This window comes from Pecten maximus, chromosome 15 (assembly GCF_902652985.1).
Source record: "Pecten maximus chromosome 15, xPecMax1.1, whole genome shotgun sequence".
NCBI classification, from domain to species: Eukaryota; Metazoa; Mollusca; class Bivalvia; order Pectinida; family Pectinidae; genus Pecten; species Pecten maximus.
The window spans coordinates 22,593,798-22,613,495 of NC_047029.1; the positions used below are offsets into that span (position 1 = coordinate 22,593,798).

General features: G+C 33.6%; 1 protein-coding gene across 1 annotated transcript in view; it reads left to right on the forward strand.

Annotated features, from left to right (window-relative positions):
- Positions 1-19,480, forward strand: part of LOC117343129 (dipeptidase 1-like) — a 31,413-nt gene extending 11,933 nt beyond the window's left edge. Inside the window, exons 3-10 of the mRNA XM_033905443.1 lie at positions 176-308; positions 540-690; positions 1,400-1,466; positions 9,458-9,634; positions 10,225-10,321; positions 11,459-11,534; positions 14,684-14,819; positions 17,709-19,480. Of these exons, the coding sequence (XP_033761334.1) occupies positions 176-308; positions 540-690; positions 1,400-1,466; positions 9,458-9,634; positions 10,225-10,321; positions 11,459-11,534; positions 14,684-14,819; positions 17,709-17,798 (927 nt within the window). The 3' untranslated portion in view covers positions 17,799-19,480. The remainder of the gene's footprint in view (positions 1-175; positions 309-539; positions 691-1,399; positions 1,467-9,457; positions 9,635-10,224; positions 10,322-11,458; positions 11,535-14,683; positions 14,820-17,708) is intronic.
- Positions 19,481-19,698: the final 218 nt, after the last annotated feature.

The window sequence follows — 19,698 nt, forward strand, 5'->3', positions numbered from 1 at the left end:
GACACCATGGTGTCAGAGCCAGAGGAAATTCGGGCTACATACAGGTGTTTCGCCCTTGTACGACTCGTCAGTGACGCCAAGGACCTAAAACGTTGATAACGAGGGAGCAACTGTTACAACTAGACAAGAGCTATTGTATACTCATCGTACTAGTTTTGTTGTTGTTGTTTTACAGTTCTGGGCTTGCTATGTGTCATGTGACACCCAGTACAAAGACGCCGTGCGCCGTTCACTCGAGCAACTGGACACCATTAAAAAGTTTACACACAAATACCCGGATGTGTTTGAATTCGTCACTTCTGCTCAAGGTGGGTGTAGTGTGAGTATGTTGGCGTGTGTATGATTTGATGATATATGTATTAATATAACTTTTGAAACGTTGCTTTTTTGATAATTTATTTTAATTGTATACACACACAAAAAAGAGCAATTGAAAAAATAGAAGAAGAAAAAAAAGAAGAGAAATGACCAAAAAAAACAAACAAAAAAGAGCAAATGAGTTTTATTTTGAAATTCAATGTTTAATTAATTCACTTCAGGTATCCTGGATACGTTCGCCAAGGGCAAATTTTCAAGTCTCGTAGGGCTGGAGGGAGGTCATTCCATCGACAGCAGTCTTGCTAATCTGCGCATGTTCTACGACCTTGGTGTCAGATACATGACTGTTACTCATAGCTGCAACACTCCGTGGTAAGTTTGTAAGAGTTCCTGTTGTCAATGGTAACCTGAAAACAACAAATATCTTTAAAAAGTTTTAATGCTGGTGGTTATAATGTAAAACTGCTGGTGAAATAAATTGATAACAAAATTATATCAGTTTGTATATCATCTCTGGTGATAATAAGACTGCGACTGCATTTGAATCAGGAATATAATTTTATTAGTGTGTCATTTGAAAAGATACATCCACTTAATTAGTTGGCGTTCAATCTTAACTTTGTTTCGTTTTTAACAGCATATCTGCATTTAGCATTTTCCGCTACATTGACCAATTACATACTTCATCTTGACCAATAACGCCACCTGTCGCGTCATATCCGGGTCCAAAAGAATATTATACGGCTATGCCGAAAAACCTTTTATTATATGCTCACCCGTAATCGTGTAGTTACCTGTTATGAGATATCTCCAGTTAAGTGGTAACCAATGGTTAGACTTGACCAATGGTAATTAGGTGCGCATTATACACAAGGTCATATTCAGCTACATTTTACTTGCTACATAAACACTAGTACTCAAACGCAGTTTGTTCGACTTAAAATATGGCGATATCATCATGGATTCGTTCCTGAGTAAATAGCGCGTCAACATGATCCCTAATCATTCAAAATCGTATTTGCCTTGTTGAAACTCTAATGAAAGAACCTGCATGTAGCTTTTGTGTATATCTATACAACAGGGCAGACAACTGGACAGTTGATCGTGATGACAACCCAGAGCATAACGGTCTGACAGATTTCGGAAAGGTAAGTATAATAGTTTACCGTGTACAGCCAATCAAGGCCGGTTTCATCAAGGTTGCTTAACTTAGAAAATTCCTGATTTTTTTTTTTTATTTAAAAAAGGAAAGCAATTTCATTTAAGGGATTTCCTGAAGTAGGAACGTTGATAGAAACCGGGGCATAGGCTATCGGGCCAATGTTTGAATGTCTAGATCTAGGCCTGTTCGTTGAGGATAATTTTATGAAATAAAGCAATTCAAGTTTAACAGCCCTGCATATGCTAATACATGCATTTAAAATATTAGCGAAGGCTCGTCTGAAAACAGCATTAGACCATTGGGTCCATCCTTGTAATATAAACGAACAACTCTGGTCAAACTGCTTGGGCCGCGTTTCCGGTAACCTGAAGCAGCCCATGTTTGTATCTATACTCTGATATGACGTTGAATACTGATCGATTATGAATACTTCTCAGTTGTTGAATGTTGGTCGAAATTGAATGCTGATCTGCGTGTAAATGATGGTCGAAATTGAATTCCGATCTGCGAGTAAATGATGGTCGAAATTGAATGCTGATCTGCGAGTAAATGCTGGTCGAAATTGAATGCTGATCTGCGAGTAAATGATGGTCGAAATTGAATGCTGATCTGCGAGTAAATGATGGTCGAAATTGAATGCTGATCTGTTGTTAAGTGTTCGTCGATTTTGAATTCTGCTGTTTTGGCACATATTGATCGATAGTGAATGATGGTCTGTTCGTGAGTGTCGTTCGATTTTTAATGTTGGTATGACGTTGATGTTGAATTCTGATCTGTTGTCACGTATTGATCAATACTGAATGCTGACTGTTCGTGAAGCTTGCAGTGACTGGGAACGAAACGATAAAAAAACGTTGGAACGAAAATGTCATAGTATTCGAATGAAATATTTATTACCTTGGTGCTAATTCATTTGCATACTGAAGTTCTGGTCTGTTTTTTCAATGGCGATTTGGGTTGACGACGAATTATCACTTCGTTGACTTGAATAGCAGTTGATATTGTTCTTTGATAGCTTCCGTTTGTACCTAGACTGTTATCGATGAATGACATTCCCAATGATGAACTCGTTCACTTGGTCAGTGGTTTTCACGGATGAATGGTCTGTGTTTCGGGTAATGTGGTATGTCGTATGAAAGCTTATAATATATGAATATCTATCTTGAGAATCCTGATATAAAACGCGTGATAGGCTTTGGTATACCATGGTTTTCGTATTGAACAAATACCACACATATACACGTATTCGCCATTTGATCAGCCAACATTTCAGGAATATAAATATTTTAACAGACTTGGTACCTGCGCTCCACATACTTATCATTATTGAATGTATTGTAACGCATCGGTGATGTAGCTAATTGATCCCGTTGAAAGCAGATTTGAAATCAGATAAGAATCATGAACAGGTGGAATGACATATCTGTGACATATATGGTATAAAAATGATACATAAAATTGATATTTTCATTGTATGACTGGTCATGATTTTGTCATTGTTTTGTACGATGCCATTATATTATTGTAATATTTATGTAGTCACCAAATACTACAGGATACCCCACCTTAAAATGACCCTAGCTGTGCACGGGGTGATAAACCCAGCAAACAAACAAAATTGATATTATATGACGTCATCATTATATAATCTGACGATATCGTTGTAGTATAGAATGTTATTATATAATTTGACGATATCGTTGTAGTAAATGTCATCATTATATAATTTGACGATATCGTTGTAGTATATATCACCATTATATAATTTGACGATATAGTTGTAGTATATGTCATCATTATATAATTTGACGATATCGTTGTAGTATATATCACCATTATATAATTTGACGATATAGTTGTAGTATATGTCATCATTATATAATTTGACGATATCGTTGTAGTAAATGTCATCATTATATAATTTGACGATATCGTTGTATTAAATGTCGTCATTATATAAGTTGACGATATCGTTGTATTATATTTCATCATTATATAATTTGACGATATAATTGTATTAAATGTCATCATTATATAATTTGACGATATCGTTGTAGTATGTCACCAGTATATAATTTGACGATATCGTTGTATTAAATGTCATCATTATATAATATGACGATATCGTTGTATTACATTTCATCATTATATAATATGACGATATCGTTGTATTACATTTCATCATTATATAATTTGACGATATCGTTGCAGTATATATCACCATTATATAATTTGACGATATCGTTGTATTAAATATCATCATTATATAATTTGACGATATCGTTGTATTACATTTCATCATTATATAATTTGACGATATCGTTGCAGTATATGTCATCATTATATAATTTGACGATATCGTTGTAGTATATGTCACCATTATATAATTTGACGATATCGTTGTAGTAAATGTCACCATTATATAATTTGACGATATCGTTGTAGTATATGTTATTATTATATAATTTGACGATATCGTTGTATTATATGTCATTTTTATATAATTTGACGACATCGTTGTATTATATCTCATCATTATATAATTTGACGATATAGTTGTAGTATATGTCGTCATTATATAATTTGACGATATCGTTGTAGTATGTCATTATTATATAATTTGACGATATCGTTATATTATATGTCACCATTATATAATTTGACGATATCGTTGTAGTATGTCACCAATATATAATTTGACGATATAGTTGTAGTATATGTTATTATATAATTTGACGATATAGTTGTAGTATATGTCATCATTATATAATTTGACGATATCGTTGTAGTAAATGTCATCATTATATAATTTGACGATATCGTTGTATTAAATGTCGTCATTATATAAGTTGACGATATCGTTGTATTATATTTCATCATTATATAATTTGACGATATAATTGTATTAAATGTCATCATTATATAATTTGACGATATCGTTGTAGTATGTCACCAGTATATAATTTGACGATATCGTTGTATTAAATGTCATCATTATATAATATGACGATATCGTTGTATTACATTTCATCATTATATAATTTGACGATATCGTTGCAGTATATGTCATCATTATATAATTTGACGATATCGTTGTATTAAATGTCATCATTATATAATTTGACGATATCGTTGTAGTATATGTCACCATTATATAATTTGACGATATCGTTGTAGTATATGTTGTCATTATATAATTTGACGATATAGTTGTAGTATATGTTATTATATAATTTGACGATATAGTTGTAGCAAATGTCACCATTATATAATTTGACGATATCGTTGTAGTAAATGTCACCATTATATAATTTGACGATATAGTTGTAGTAAATGTCATCATTATATAGTTTGACGGTATAGTTGTAGTATATGTCGTCATTATATAATTTGACGATATAGTTGTAGTATATGTTATTATATAATTTGACGATATAGTTGTAGTAAATGTCACCATTATATAATTTGACGATATCGTTGTAGTAAATGTCACCATTATATAATTTGACGATATAGTTGTAGTAAATGTCATCATTATATAGTTTGACGATATAGTTGTAGTATATGTCGTCATTATATAATTTGACGATATCGTTGTAGTATGTCATTATTATATAATTTGACGATATCGTTATATTATATGTCACCATTATATAATTTGACGATATCGTTGTAGTATGTCACCAATATATAATTTGACGATATAGTTGTAGTATGTCACCATTATATAATTTGACGATATCGTTGTAGTATATGTTATTATATAATTTGACGATATAGTTGTAGTATATGTCATCATTATATAATTTGACGATATCGTTGTAGTAAATGTCATCATTATATAATTTGACGATATCGTTGTATTAAATGTCGTCATTATATAAGTTGACGATATCGTTGTATTATATTTCATCATTATATAATTTGACGATATAATTGTATTAAATGTCATCATTATATAATTTGACGATATCGTTGTAGTATGTCACCAGTATATAATTTGACGATATCGTTGTATTAAATGTCATCATTATATAATATGACGATATCGTTGTATTACATTTCATCATTATATAATTTGACGATATCGTTGTAGTATATGTCACCATTATATAATTTGACGATATCGTTGTATTAAATGTCATCATTATATAATTTGACGATATCGTTATATTATATGTCACCATTATATAATTTGACGATATCGTTGTAGTATATGTTATTATATAATTTGACGATATAGTTGTAGTATATGTCATCATTATATAATTTGACGATATCGTTGTAGTAAATGTCATTATATAATTTGACGATATCGTTGTATTAAATGTCGTCATTATATAAGTTGACGATATCGTTGTATTATATTTCATCATTATATAATTTGACGATATAATTGTATTAAATGTCATCATTATATAATTTGACGATATCGTTGTAGTATGTCACCATTATATAATTTGACGATATCGTTGTATTAAATGTCATCATTATATAATTTGACGATATCGTTGTATTACATTTCATCATTATATAATTTGACGATATCGTTGCAGTATATGTCATCATTATATAATTTGACGATATCGTTGTAGTATATGTCACCATTATATAATTTGACGATATCGTTGTAGTATATGTTATTATATAATTTGACGATATCGTTGTATTAAATGTCGTCATTATATAAGTTGACGATATCGTTGTATTATATTTCATCATTATATAATTTGACGATATAATTGTATTATATGTCACCATTATATAATTTGACGATATCGTTGTAGTATGTCATCATTATATAATTTGACGATATCGTTGTAGTAAATGTCATTATATAATTTGACGATATCGTTGTATTAAATGTCGTCATTATATAAGTTGACGATATCGTTGTATTATATTTCATCATTATATAATTTGACGATATAATTGTATTAAATGTCATCATTATATAATTTGACGATATCGTTGTAGTATGTCACCATTATATAATTGGACGATATCGTTGTATTAAATGTCATCATTATATAATTTGACGATATCGTTGTATTACATTTCATCATTATATAATTTGACGATATCGTTGTAGTATATGTCACCATTATATAATTTGACGATATTGTTGTATTAAATGTCATCATTATATAATATGACGATATCGTTGTATTACATTTCATCATTATATAATTTGACGATATCGTTGTATTATATGTCACCATTATATAATTTGACGATATCGTTGTAGTTTATGTCACCATTATATAATTTGACGATATCGTTGTATTAAATGTCATCATTATATAATTTGACGATATCGTTGTAGTAAATGTCACCATTATATAATTTGACGATATCGTTGTATTACATTTCATCATTATATAATTTGACGATATCGTTGTAGTATGTCACCATTATATAATTTGACGATATCGTTGTAGTATGTCACCATTATATAATTTGACGATATCGTTGTAGTAAATGTCACCATTATATAATTTGACGATATCGTTGTAGTATATGTCACCATTATATAATTTGACGATATCGTTGTAGTAAATGTCACCATTATATAATTTGACGATATCGTTGTAGTATGTCATCATTATATAATTTGACGATATCGTTGTAGTATATGTCACCATTATGTTATTAGACTTGATCATTGTATTATGCTATTTGGTTTTACCATATTTCCTTCGAATTTTTCGTTGTATCATTTAGTTTCAACATTATATCAGAAAAGGTTTAGTTTATCATATGATTTAATGTTACCGTTATATTGTTCGATATTGTATCGTTATGACATCATATGATATAAGTACAGGATCAAATTATATAGTTATAAAATTATATAAAATGACGAAAATATTAAACCTTATATACTTTCGTGTTTCATATGTGACAGTTCTGATTAGAAGTGCGTCTGTTAACAAAGTGCGTACTATAATAAAAAAAAAAATTAAAAAAAATAAAAACGAAAAAAATACAAACAAAAACAAAGTCTAGTTTAGTTATAGTTATATTACAACTTTTATCAGAATTTTCTTCTTTCATAAACAACTGTAAATCCTTCGCAAATTTGTTCGAACTGGAAAAGTCTACATCGAAATATGATTCGCCATGAGTTGCTGCTCATATCAAATGATCGAAACAGTCTAATAACTATCTCTATTGCCAGAAAGACACTCTGATGTCATCAGCTTTTAACCAATATGATGTTTAATCACAGCCTATGGTGTTAACAAAATCAAGGGGAAATTATTATGCTTTATTTTACGGATTGGTCTTCCGAAAAAAAAAACAAGTTCAGCCGGAAACTTTACGGATTAATCTCAAAAACAGTTGCATTTTGGTTACGGATTCTGGCCCAAGAAGTGACTACAATGGTAATTCCTTTTTCGTAAGAATTTAGTGCCTATTTGGAAATGACAAAACGTCATAAATTATATTGCATCTTTAATACTGTAGTAGGATCGAACAAATACGCTAAAAATTCGAGTTCGCAAAATATTCATATTGGAACATTAAGAGAAGGTGGATGGTTGGCACAGTCCTTTCACCTAGACGGGTACTCCAGTTTCCTACCACAGTAAGACCCCTCGCGCGCTTCCATCCGGGCCAACAAGAGTGATTAATATGTGTCGATATAACTTGTCCCGCAATGGTAAAAAATAAAATTTAGATTGGAGAACAATTGTGTTCATATAAACATGTGTTCATTGTGTGTCCATATAGCCACAAAACACCACATATGTTTACATTTGAATATGACAATGACCATACTCTGAACTCATAGATGTCCTTCCTGTCTACTTTTCTGATGTCACAGGTGCCTATGTTATCAATTATCCGTTTGCGTATCTCTGAACTCCTTGTCATTCGTTTTTGTTTGTCTCTACAATTCATGCTGTTACTGTCTCTCATTTTGCTTGTGTGTCCTTGTGTGAGTCTCATGTTCTCATTGTTTGTTTGCCTCCACAGTTCATGTCCAGTTGTTCTATTTTACTGTATGTTGTCAGACGGAACGAAGGGAACACGGAATGGTACATATGTTTGTACACACTATGGCGCTCAGTTCATCTGACCTGAAGTGTCGAGATGACCTAAAGCCATCGTGTTTCCTCCGTCGTCGTGCGCTTGACGCCGTGCGCAGTGGGCAAACATTTAATTTAAAATCCGTCTTCTGCCACATGCCTGAACAGATTTAAAGCAAAGTTTTGTCTGAAACATAAGTCGGTGAGGCCAACACCATTTATACAAATGAGGATGGTGTGAACCCTGATACAGAGGGAATGAGCCCGAGAAAGGGCACCTAGCTAAAATTGTGTTTCTAAACAATACTCCTCCTTAGTACCTGAATGGATTACAACCAAATTCGGTCGGAAACATCTTTTTGGGAGGACAGTCATTCGAAACAGAGGATTGAGCTAAAAAAAAAAAAAGGGGGGGGGGGGGGGGGGGGGGGGGGGGGGGGGGACATATCTAAGATTTTGCTTTATAATTTGTCGGGTCTTAAAAGACAGTTGACTGGTTTCATCCTTTGAACTGAAATACATCACATAACAATGTTAGGTTGATCACTAGGGACAAGGTGTTGGCGTGGGGCAAAAGGGGGAAATTAGCTCAAATTGCATATCTAAGATTTTGCTTTATAATTTGTCGGGTCTTAAAAGACAGTTGACTGGTTTCATCCTTTGAACTGAAATACATCACATAACAATGTTAGGTTGATCACTAGGGACAAGGTGTTGGCGTGGGGCAAAAGGGGGAAATTAGCTCAAATTGTATTTTCGATTACTATACTGACATATAGTTACCCACAAACTTCCACCATGTCGTTGCTTATTCGTTGATTCTTGTTTAATACATCTAATATTTTGCTGCCAATCACCGTACTAGTCTACTCAATTAAGAAAACTGGTACATTTGTTTTGAACAAAACATATTTAAAGTTAAGTTTACATTTCTTTTTAGAAAGTCATTCTCGAGATGAATCGGCTAGGAATGCTGGTGGATTTGTCCCACGTGTCCAAGAAGACGATGATAGATGCCCTCTCTGTCACCACAGCCCCAGTTATCTATAGCCACAGCTCTGCGTTCGCATTGTGTAACCATTACCGCAACGTACAGGATGATGTGCTCCGAATGACGGTATGTAACTTGTTTAATAGTTACAGAAGGTACAGAGCGGTGTATTCCGCGTGACCATTTTTGCATCAATGATAACCTAAGGCATAGGACAATGTATTGGGTAATTACCTAACGTACAGAGTGCTGTGATCCGAATAACTTAAAAAGTCTTAGCACGCACGCTTTATTCTGTTTATTTGTTTTTGTATTACATTTAAATTATGATGCAAGCCAAAACAGTATGTGAATTAAAGCTGTTAGTGATTAAGATATTTCCTGGAAATGGAATGAATTGAATAAGATGTTTAGTGGAACTTATTCTGTTTACTTCCGTTATGATAAGATTGCCTTTTGTCTTGTATGTTGTGAGAGGGATAACGGCGACGCTGTGTTGTTTGATGACAGATAACGGCAGAATTATGTTGTTTATCGATTGAGATATGATGGTGGAGTTGTGTTGTTTATTGACAGAAACTCTAGTGCTGAGTTGTGTTGTTTATTGACAGAAACTCTAGTGCTGAGTTGTGTTGTTTATTGACAGAAACTCTAGTGCTGAGTTGTGTTGTTTATTGACAGAAACATAACTGATGAGTTGTATTGTCTATTGACAGAGAGACAACGGCGGAGTTGTCATGGTGAACTTCTTTGATCTGTACATCAACTGTTATCCGTCAAACCAGACGACAGCAACGCTAAACCAAGTAGCAGGTAATGTATTCCTTTTTATAAAGCCAATCAAGGGGAACTGCATTTGATATGAAGTATTATCTACAAGTACTTTTAAGAACATTTTAGTCACGTTTCAAGTTATATAAAACGTGAAGGTTCAGCCCGTTACCTGTTACCAAAGTAGCATGTCTTGTCTCCATTACTAAGGTAGCCAACTCTATTCCTATCACCGAGAAGACTTGCCACTACGTTAACCTGCCCTACCTCTGTTACCAAGGTAACCTGTCCTACCTCAGTTACCAAGTTAACCTGTCCTACCTCTGTTACCAGGGTAACCTGTCCTTCCTCTGTTACCAAGGTTACCTGTCCTACCTCTGTTACCAAGTTAACCTATCCTACCTCTGTTACTAAGGAAACCTGTCCTACCTCTGTTACCAAGGTAGGTAGCCTGTCCTACCTCTGTTACCAAGGTAACCTGTCCTGCCTCTGTTACCAAGGTAACCTTTTCTATCTCTGTTACCAAAGTAACCTGTCCTACATATGCTACCAATGTAACCTGTCCTACCTCTATCACATTTATAGCCCGTTCTACTACTGCCACCACGACAACCTTCCCTACACATACCTTTATCAACCTGATTGTACAAGTTAGTTCCCTTCCCTTTGTTTTGATATTTTACCAGAAACTTTTTACACGAGCTCTATATATGAAAATGTTTCTTTTCATATGAACATAACCCGTTTCTGTTATGTATGATGAGTCACTTTTTTTTATCGTGGCGCTATTTGCTCAAGGATAGTTATGAATTCTGCACAAATATGATTTAATCAGTCATTATTTGAACAGATTCGAATATCAGCTGGATCAATCAATGGTCGGGGTCACTGATATTGAAAATAGAATTTTGTAGTCACAGTGGAGAGACGTCATCATGACAAGCGTTCGTACTTAAACTGTTTTTGATGAAACTCTAAGTGTATCGATACAGAGGACATATCTTACAAATTCACGTATCGGTGTTATTGGTCAAAAGTCAAGGTCATTGTTACTAAAATGACATTGCGCCGCCAAGTCTAGGTAACTATTTGTGTATATATGTTCCTGATGTAGCCATTGTCGAGTTATATTCCGCATTATATATATTGACCAGACGGTAACATACTTCTATGTTTCAGATCACATAGATTATATCAAGAACCTTATTGGAGTAGATTACGTTGCCATAGGAGCGGACTATGACGGCGTCCCCACGTAAGTATACAGAGTAGCACCGACCTCTCCCATAATGCATTGCGGTCCCCTCCATTACATCTAGACTGGTATCCTCCTTAGTTATCCCGTTGTGTACACCACACCAAGAACCGATAGTGAGTAACCATCGTGTGCGCATCTTTATTGCGTATGTTATGTCATGCAACAAGCGTCAACAGTATCATTGTCATAGACCATTTTTTAAAAGCGAAAATTAACAGCCAATGGTATATATTATACATGCATGGCCCCCTTGGTAGTGTGCTATGAAGTTTTGTCTACCTGAAGTAGTCATATCCCCCCTTAATTCGGCCTCGTGCAATAGAATATCGGTCGAATACCTTTACCTCGTGTCAAATTTTCTTGACTAATGTACAGACACCCAAGACATATTTGTACACTACATATTTGTTTCTATTTATATATTGTTCATAATGCATACATATACCACGGTTATTAAAACACATTCATCAGTTATGTAATTGGCATAAGTGTTGTGTCAGAGTTATTTCCCTTGCTGAATCAAAAACTTAGAATAGACAATTGAATAAATAGAAATAAATAAATAAGCAGTACACAAAGGTATTAATGACTCGTTAACATCAGAGAAATGAATATTTGACTACACGTACTTGCCAACTTTCATTTCTATGTTTTGTGGACTTTTCCCTCTAATTTTATACATTTATTAATCATCAGTCGAACGCAATAATTTTTGATATTTCAATTTTCCATTAGTCGATCAGAAAGACGCTTTAAACTTTTGTTGGCAATGCTTTTATGAACTTGAAATATTCATTACTTTATAAAACACACCAGGTATGAATATATCGTGAAATACACTAGAATTTGGCACGCCCCCCCCCCCCCCCCCCCCTCATGCAAGGCAACACTAACCTCACCCAAGTGATATGTGCAGTGGACCTCGATAGTCATGCATAAATCATCAAAACAAAACATAACCAATGTACGACAAAATAGTTAAATCATTGTCCCTAATCGTGGTCATTTCAATGAAACGGTCGCGGCATCTGGCCTAATTATGTAAATAGCAAATCCAGTAATATTTTACAAGCACATAAATCACTATTTGGGGCAATGGAACAAAAGTAACTTGACCAATTCAGGAAAACACAGAAAGCTCATGTGGATCAGACATATTGCACAAAAGACCTTGATGCAAATAGCGGCTGTGAATTATATTGCACACATATAACGGTTTGATTTGCACCAACCTAGATTCTAAATTAGCCTTTCCCTCAAGTGACAATGCTTACTGTATAGCCATCTCCCTAGTACACAAACCATTCCAGACACTGACCTGGCCGAAAGGAAGTCATCTATATCTAATGACCCATCAAAAGGCAAAGGCTGTTTATGCTTCAATGCTCAAACTGTCTGGGTACCTATGTCAAAAGTATTGGCAGGCTTCTCATTCTCACCATCATCGTAACTAGGGCTGTTATTGACTCTTACACTCAACTAACTGACATACTATAGGTGGAGTGTCGACTTCACAACACTACATATACCAAGGACAATGCCAGACCGACGCTTAAAGACTTCAATATAATCACCATAGCATTAAATAAAATAATACACAAATACAAAATTCAAAAGCACAAAAGACAAAACGTTGCTCACGGCACCAATTCTGTAACTGGTCGATTTCCATCAATCCAGGTTCTAAATTATACATAACTGTATCGTGTTTTGAGCATATAAAATTACAAGAATTATATACGCTTGTATTTATTTAACAATCCATCATTGCCAATATCCAAGTACTTCAATAAATATTTACAGCACCACAGAACACAAGAATTTTATTACTCCAACCATCAACTTCAAACTTTAATGCAAGTAGCCAGCCAATTGCTAGTTAACTCGAAGGGAAATTTACAACCAGCCTGCAAACAATGAAGGACCAGCCAATGGCTTTTGTATCTTCATCCAACTCCCTTTCCACACACAAACTCTCTACATTTACTCATATAAACTATTGCACTACCATATTACAGTTGTACACACAAATTGGTATACACTGTTTTCAATATGAAATACTCAATCATAATCACTCGCAAACACTCCCAACCTAAATACATACTCTAATACTACATAAATAATATATCTTATATTCTGAACACATCAACTCACACTTACTGTCAATGATTTAACTACATGTATAATTAAACAAAATACTGTTACACATAAATAGATACACTTCTATGAGGGATACAACTCTCAAACAAATATACATAACTCGCAAAATACATTCCTGTCACACAAATATGGCATACATTGAGGCACTTCAATTTCTAAAAATGCCTATGTTAGATACTATTAAGATATTTAAGCACAGCAAGTGGAATATTTTCGAGAATAATACTTAAAACAGTGAAGTTTGGGTCTATTTTCAGAAATTTCCCTCAAACTCTGTGATTGAACTATTTTCTCTGAAAGCGGGCTTCTTGCTATGTTCAGAGTTCTTCATCGTGTCTAATAAGAGCGTTTTTGGTTATTGAAACGCCTCCCTATATGCCATATGTGTGATATTAATATTTCTCATTGTAAAATTGCATATTTTACAAATATATATTACCATGTACATTGTGTGGTACGTTGGTCGTTCATCTAAAATAGATAGTAAACTTCCCTTCATTACGAAAATTTTTGTCGCGTAGTGATTCGGATCACTGAATTTAGTGGATACGTTGGGAGAATTTGAACTGGGTACATGTATAGGTAAAGAGGTTATTGGATAGTTATGTTCCCCAACGAGTGACGGTTGTTTATCATGTTTATCTAACTCATTCTTTCTCTGCTAATTAACTAACTCGAGTTAGATAAACATGATAAGCAACTGTCACTTGTTGGGGAACCTCTATTCCTCTTTTTAAACAGAATTTTGTTCATGTATTGACATTTGGATTTGAAATGTAATAGCTATCATATCATAAAATCATTAAAAATTTACCATTATGCAGATGTTGTAGTGTGAAATTCTATTGTTCATCAATGTTTAAATGGTTGGCGTTTTACTAAAAGTCAGAAGCAAAGGGAAGAGTTGTTTGTCGAACATTTTTTCTTTATGAAATACACTACATAGTTCCATTTCATGTTGTCACAAAAAGTTTCGCTGTTTTCAGACTTCCGGTTAGACTTGAGGATGTGTCCACCTACCCCGATCTGTTTGCCGAGCTGGTCAGCAGAGGCTGGACGCAGGAAGAGCTGACCAAGCTGTCCGGAAAGAATCTGATCAGGGTCCTTACTGAAGCCGAACAGGTAATTTTCCCTCACTGACAAGTCACTTTGTCTTAACCCTATTACTGCTAAATTTTATGTGAACGAAAACTTTCCTTGTACAACGGTCCCACTAACTGCAGGTTTTTCTCTTATTTTGATGTGGTGACTTTAACTCTCGCTGATTGCAGTTTTGTTCTAATGTGGTAACTTTCCTTGATATAGCGGTGTCGCTAATTGCAGTTTTCTCTAGTTTTGATGTTTCAACTTTCCTAGTACAACACTCGCGCTTTTTTTATCGATTTGGTAATTTTCCTGGTACAACGGTGTCGCTGAATGTAGTTTTTCTCTAATTCTAATGTGGTTAATTTCATTTTTAAACGATCGCGCTAACTGTAGTAAGTTTTTTTTCAAATCTTAATGTGGTAGATTTCCTTGTAGAACTGTCAAGCGGAATGTGTGCGTTTTTTTTAAAAATGTGGTTACTTTCAATGTACAACGATTTCTCTAATTGTATTTAATGTGTAACAATCCTTGTACAACGGTTTCGATTTTAATGGTATAACTTTAAAACGGTCGCGGAAATTGTAGTTGTTTTCTCTTATTATATTGTGGTAACTTTCATTGTACAACAGTCTCGCTAACCGTAGTTTTTTTTTCTTATTTTGATGAGGTAACTTTCATTGTACAACTGTCACGCTAACTGTAAATTTGTTTCTTATTTCGATGAGGTGACTTTCATTGTACAACTGTCACGCTAACTGTAAAGGAGGTGGTGCATGGCGGCCCACGGCCGAATCTTATTTTATGTATGATATTATGATAGACTTTTGCCAAATACATGTCATTTTAGACACTAAAACGAAAATTGGCAAATGCTGTATACGCAGCGCCACCTAACATGATTTCTGTAAAAAATGTGTACCCTCCCTTTTAAATTCAATATATTTCTCGTACAAAAGTACTTGATAAATTTCATATTGCATTGATAGTCTCATGTGATGTTATATTTTATAAAAACATGTGTGTTTAGTATGAATTTGCATAATAGAAAGTGTAATTACAGGTTTTTAACAAAATTATCAGTTAAAAATTTACCTTCTTGAAATTTTTTTTTTATTTGTAAAGTAGATAAAATGTTATAATCGTTGGAGTACTATCAAATTTTGCTTTTAAAAAACATGTTTGCATATTAATCTTAATACACAACCAAAAAAAATCATCAAAAAATACTGGATAACAAAAGATTTTTGCATACAAAGAAAAGTCATGAAGCAAATTGTATTAAAAACAAAGGGTTAAAAAGGAGCACCCTGTCTGACACAAGCAGTAAAGTCTGATTGCATTGTTATTTTTGTTGGATTTTTAGCATTTGCCTCTATTTTTCAGTACTTTCGGTACTTTGATATGTTGTCCAAAATTGAGGGTGTATGCATTTAACATAATAAAATCTTGGCATGTCCAGTAATTCACCAAATAAATTTGTTTCATTAAATGTTTATGAATATCCATAGATTATTTCTAACCGGAAATTTTGATAGTACTCAATCAATAACTTTGTGGTATTAGACTTTAAATGAAAAGTTAAAAACAATGATTTTCACAAAGAAGACATCAAATTAGGCTGAAATTTAATTTTAGTGTCACGGAGCGTGATGATTCATATACAAAATTAAACCTTAAACAAATGGGGTGAATTTGTTTCACAAATAGGAAATAAAAATGTGTTCTATAATAATTAGTGGTCAAAACATTAGCTTCTTATGCAGTTTGATGGGGAAATAATGAAATCACCAAAAAAAGAATATATACATTGAGGATTGGAAATTAATTCCTCCCACATAATCGGGGATATTATGCTTATGACAAAAATATGTTTCCGGGAAAAAAATCGCTGTGTGCCGATTTAGCCCTCCTATGCACCACCTCCTTTGTTTCTTATTTTGATGAGGTAACTTTCATTGTACAACTGTCACGCTAACTGTAAATTTGTTTCTTATTTTGATGAGGTAACTTTCATTGTACAACAGTCTCGCTAACTGTAAATTTGTTTCTTATTTTGATGAGGTAACTTTCATTGTACAACAGTCAAGCTAACTGTAAATTTGTTTCTTATTTCGATGAGGTAAATTTCATTGTACAACAGTCAAGCTAACTGTAAATTTGTTTCTTATTTTGATGAGGTAACTTTCATTGTACAACAGAATTAATCAACAGATGAATGTATTTTTTTCTATTTTTGATGTGGCAGCTTCCCTGGTACAGTTGTCTCGCTTATTGTAGTTTTCTCTTAGTTTAATGTGGTACTTTTCGTGGTGGAATTGTCTCGCTTACTGTTTAATGTGGTACCTTTCGTGGTGGAATTGTCTCGCTTACTGTTTAATGTGGTACCTTTCGTGGTGGAATTGCCTCGCTTACTGTTTAATGTGGTACCTTTCGTGGTGGAATTGTCTCGCTTACTGTTTAATGTGGTACCTTTCGTGGTGGAATTGTCTCGCTTACTGTTTAATGTGGTACCTTTCGTGGTGGAATTGTCTCGCTTACTGTTTAATGTGGTACCTTTCGTGGTGGAATTGTCTCGCTTACTGTTTAATGTGGTACCTTTCGTGGTGGAATTGTCTCGCTTACTGTTTAATGTGGTACCTTTCGTAGTGGAATTGTCTCGCTTACTGTTTAATGTGGTACCTTTCGTAGTGGAATTGTCTCGCTTACTGTTTAATGTGGTACCTTTCGTGGTGGAATTGTCTCGCTTACTGATGCCAGCTTTCTCTAATTCTAAGTAATTATGTATTATTATATTCTTGTTAACGAAAACTTCTATGATGTATTTGCCAGAGATAATGTATGTTTGTTTAGGTTTGGTGAATATCTATAATTTACACTTTTGATGTTTTATCGCTAAAATGTTAATATTCCTGTTTTGTCTGACAGGAACGTGACCGCCTGGCTTATCGTAACCCGTACGAGGACATGCTTCCAATGACTGGACTGTTTCCAAATCAGACAGACTGCTGGTCATAACGATTAACGATCTTCGATCAATTATGGTGATTTACTGAGAATGAACTGATATTGATTGACGTAACCATTATCTACGGAGATTGTACTGATGTTGGTTAACGTAACTGTGATATACAGAGATTGTACTGATGTTTGAAAAACGTAACTATGATCTACGGAGATTGTACTGATGTTGATTAACTTAACTTTGATCTACAGAGATTGTACTGATAGTGATTAACGTTACTATGATCTACGGAGATTGTACTGATGTTGATTAACTTAACTTTGATCTACAGAGATTGTACTGATGTTGATTAACGTAACTATTATCTACGGAGATTGTACTGATGTTAATTAACTTAACTTTGATCTACAGAGATTGTACTGATGTTGATTAACGTAACTATTATCTACGGAGATTGTACTGATGTTGATTAACTTAACTATGATCTACAGAGATTGTACTGATGTTAATTAACGTAACTTTAATCTACGGAGATTGTACTGATGTTAATTAACGAAACTATTATCTACGGAGATGATACAGAGATGATACTGATGTTGATTAACGTAACTATGGAGATCCAATCGCATATAATTAATTTGTAGTTGTTTTACTATGGCTGCTAGTCCCTTTCTTTCATTTAAGCATGGAGTCGTTCTTAGACTGTTTTGTAGTCTACCCAAAGATGTTTAAAAAATATCATTAAAATATCTTTACATATTTGCCATCATTTAGTCTTGTCATTTGAGTAGCGGTCCTGTAAAGTACAGGTTTACATGAGAACAAGATAACTGCAGCAATGATATTGATGTAATATAAGAAAAGGGCAAAGGATTACATTTAAAGACAAATAAACAAACACTCCTACATCCACCACGCCGAGGTATTTTTCAGCACGTATATAAAGCTACGATAAGGTTGATATGGATAAATATAAGGCTGACAGCTGGTTAATATTGTATATTATTTAAATGTTGTAAACTTTATTATGGTCAATTTCTCTATAACTTTAAATCGCATGGTCTTATGACGCAACATGTTGATGCTGTAATGTTATGCAGTTAGTGGAGTATTGCCAGAACAAACTAAATTGATGTTATATGTACCTGTATGTATTGTTTTCATTGTATAATCTTGAGCTTGATAAAATGTCCCAAAACTTTATCCAATTTAAGATGTACTTGTTAACATAGTTGTTAAAAAATATGTTACTGATTAATTTTAACTTTCCCAAAGTGTGATGTTATAAAGTATATCTAGCGATAATTTGACAAATTGTTCAGACAATGAATCGGAGTGTGAAAGTACACTTGATGCTTGGCCAGCTCAGGTACTTAGGAGAGGTATGTGTGTAATTTTGGTCTGCAGTAATTTCTCATTTTTACCACTATATTTTGATCCTTCACTTCATTAACTTTAAAGTGATTTATTATTTCTTGATAATATTCGGTTAACCTCTTTACTCGTTTTTTTTTATTGTAATCTTCCACACCCATAGTAAAATTGTGTATCCCCAATTTTAATTTTGTAGGCGGGGATGTTATGTATATAGTTATATGGGTGTGAGGAGATTACACATTACAGTCTAAGGGAGATAATAAAACTCCAGTATGTATCGGAGTTATTCCCCCTTTTGTAAATCTCTTGTGGTAAAAGATTATAATTGTTAGAATACAGAAAGATTTGGAACAGGAAAGACGTGTTTATTTTCATTGCCTAACAATAATATCTGGAATGTAAATCAGCGAGTCCCCAACCAACCTCACAGTTCACTACAGGTTAACAATCTTAAACCAACACAAGCAGTCTTAATGAGAGAAATAGCGATAATTGATAAAATTCAAAATGACCGCCTGTTGGCCATCTGATCTTCCAACCAATCTCAAAATGGAATATACGCAACTGGGAACCATG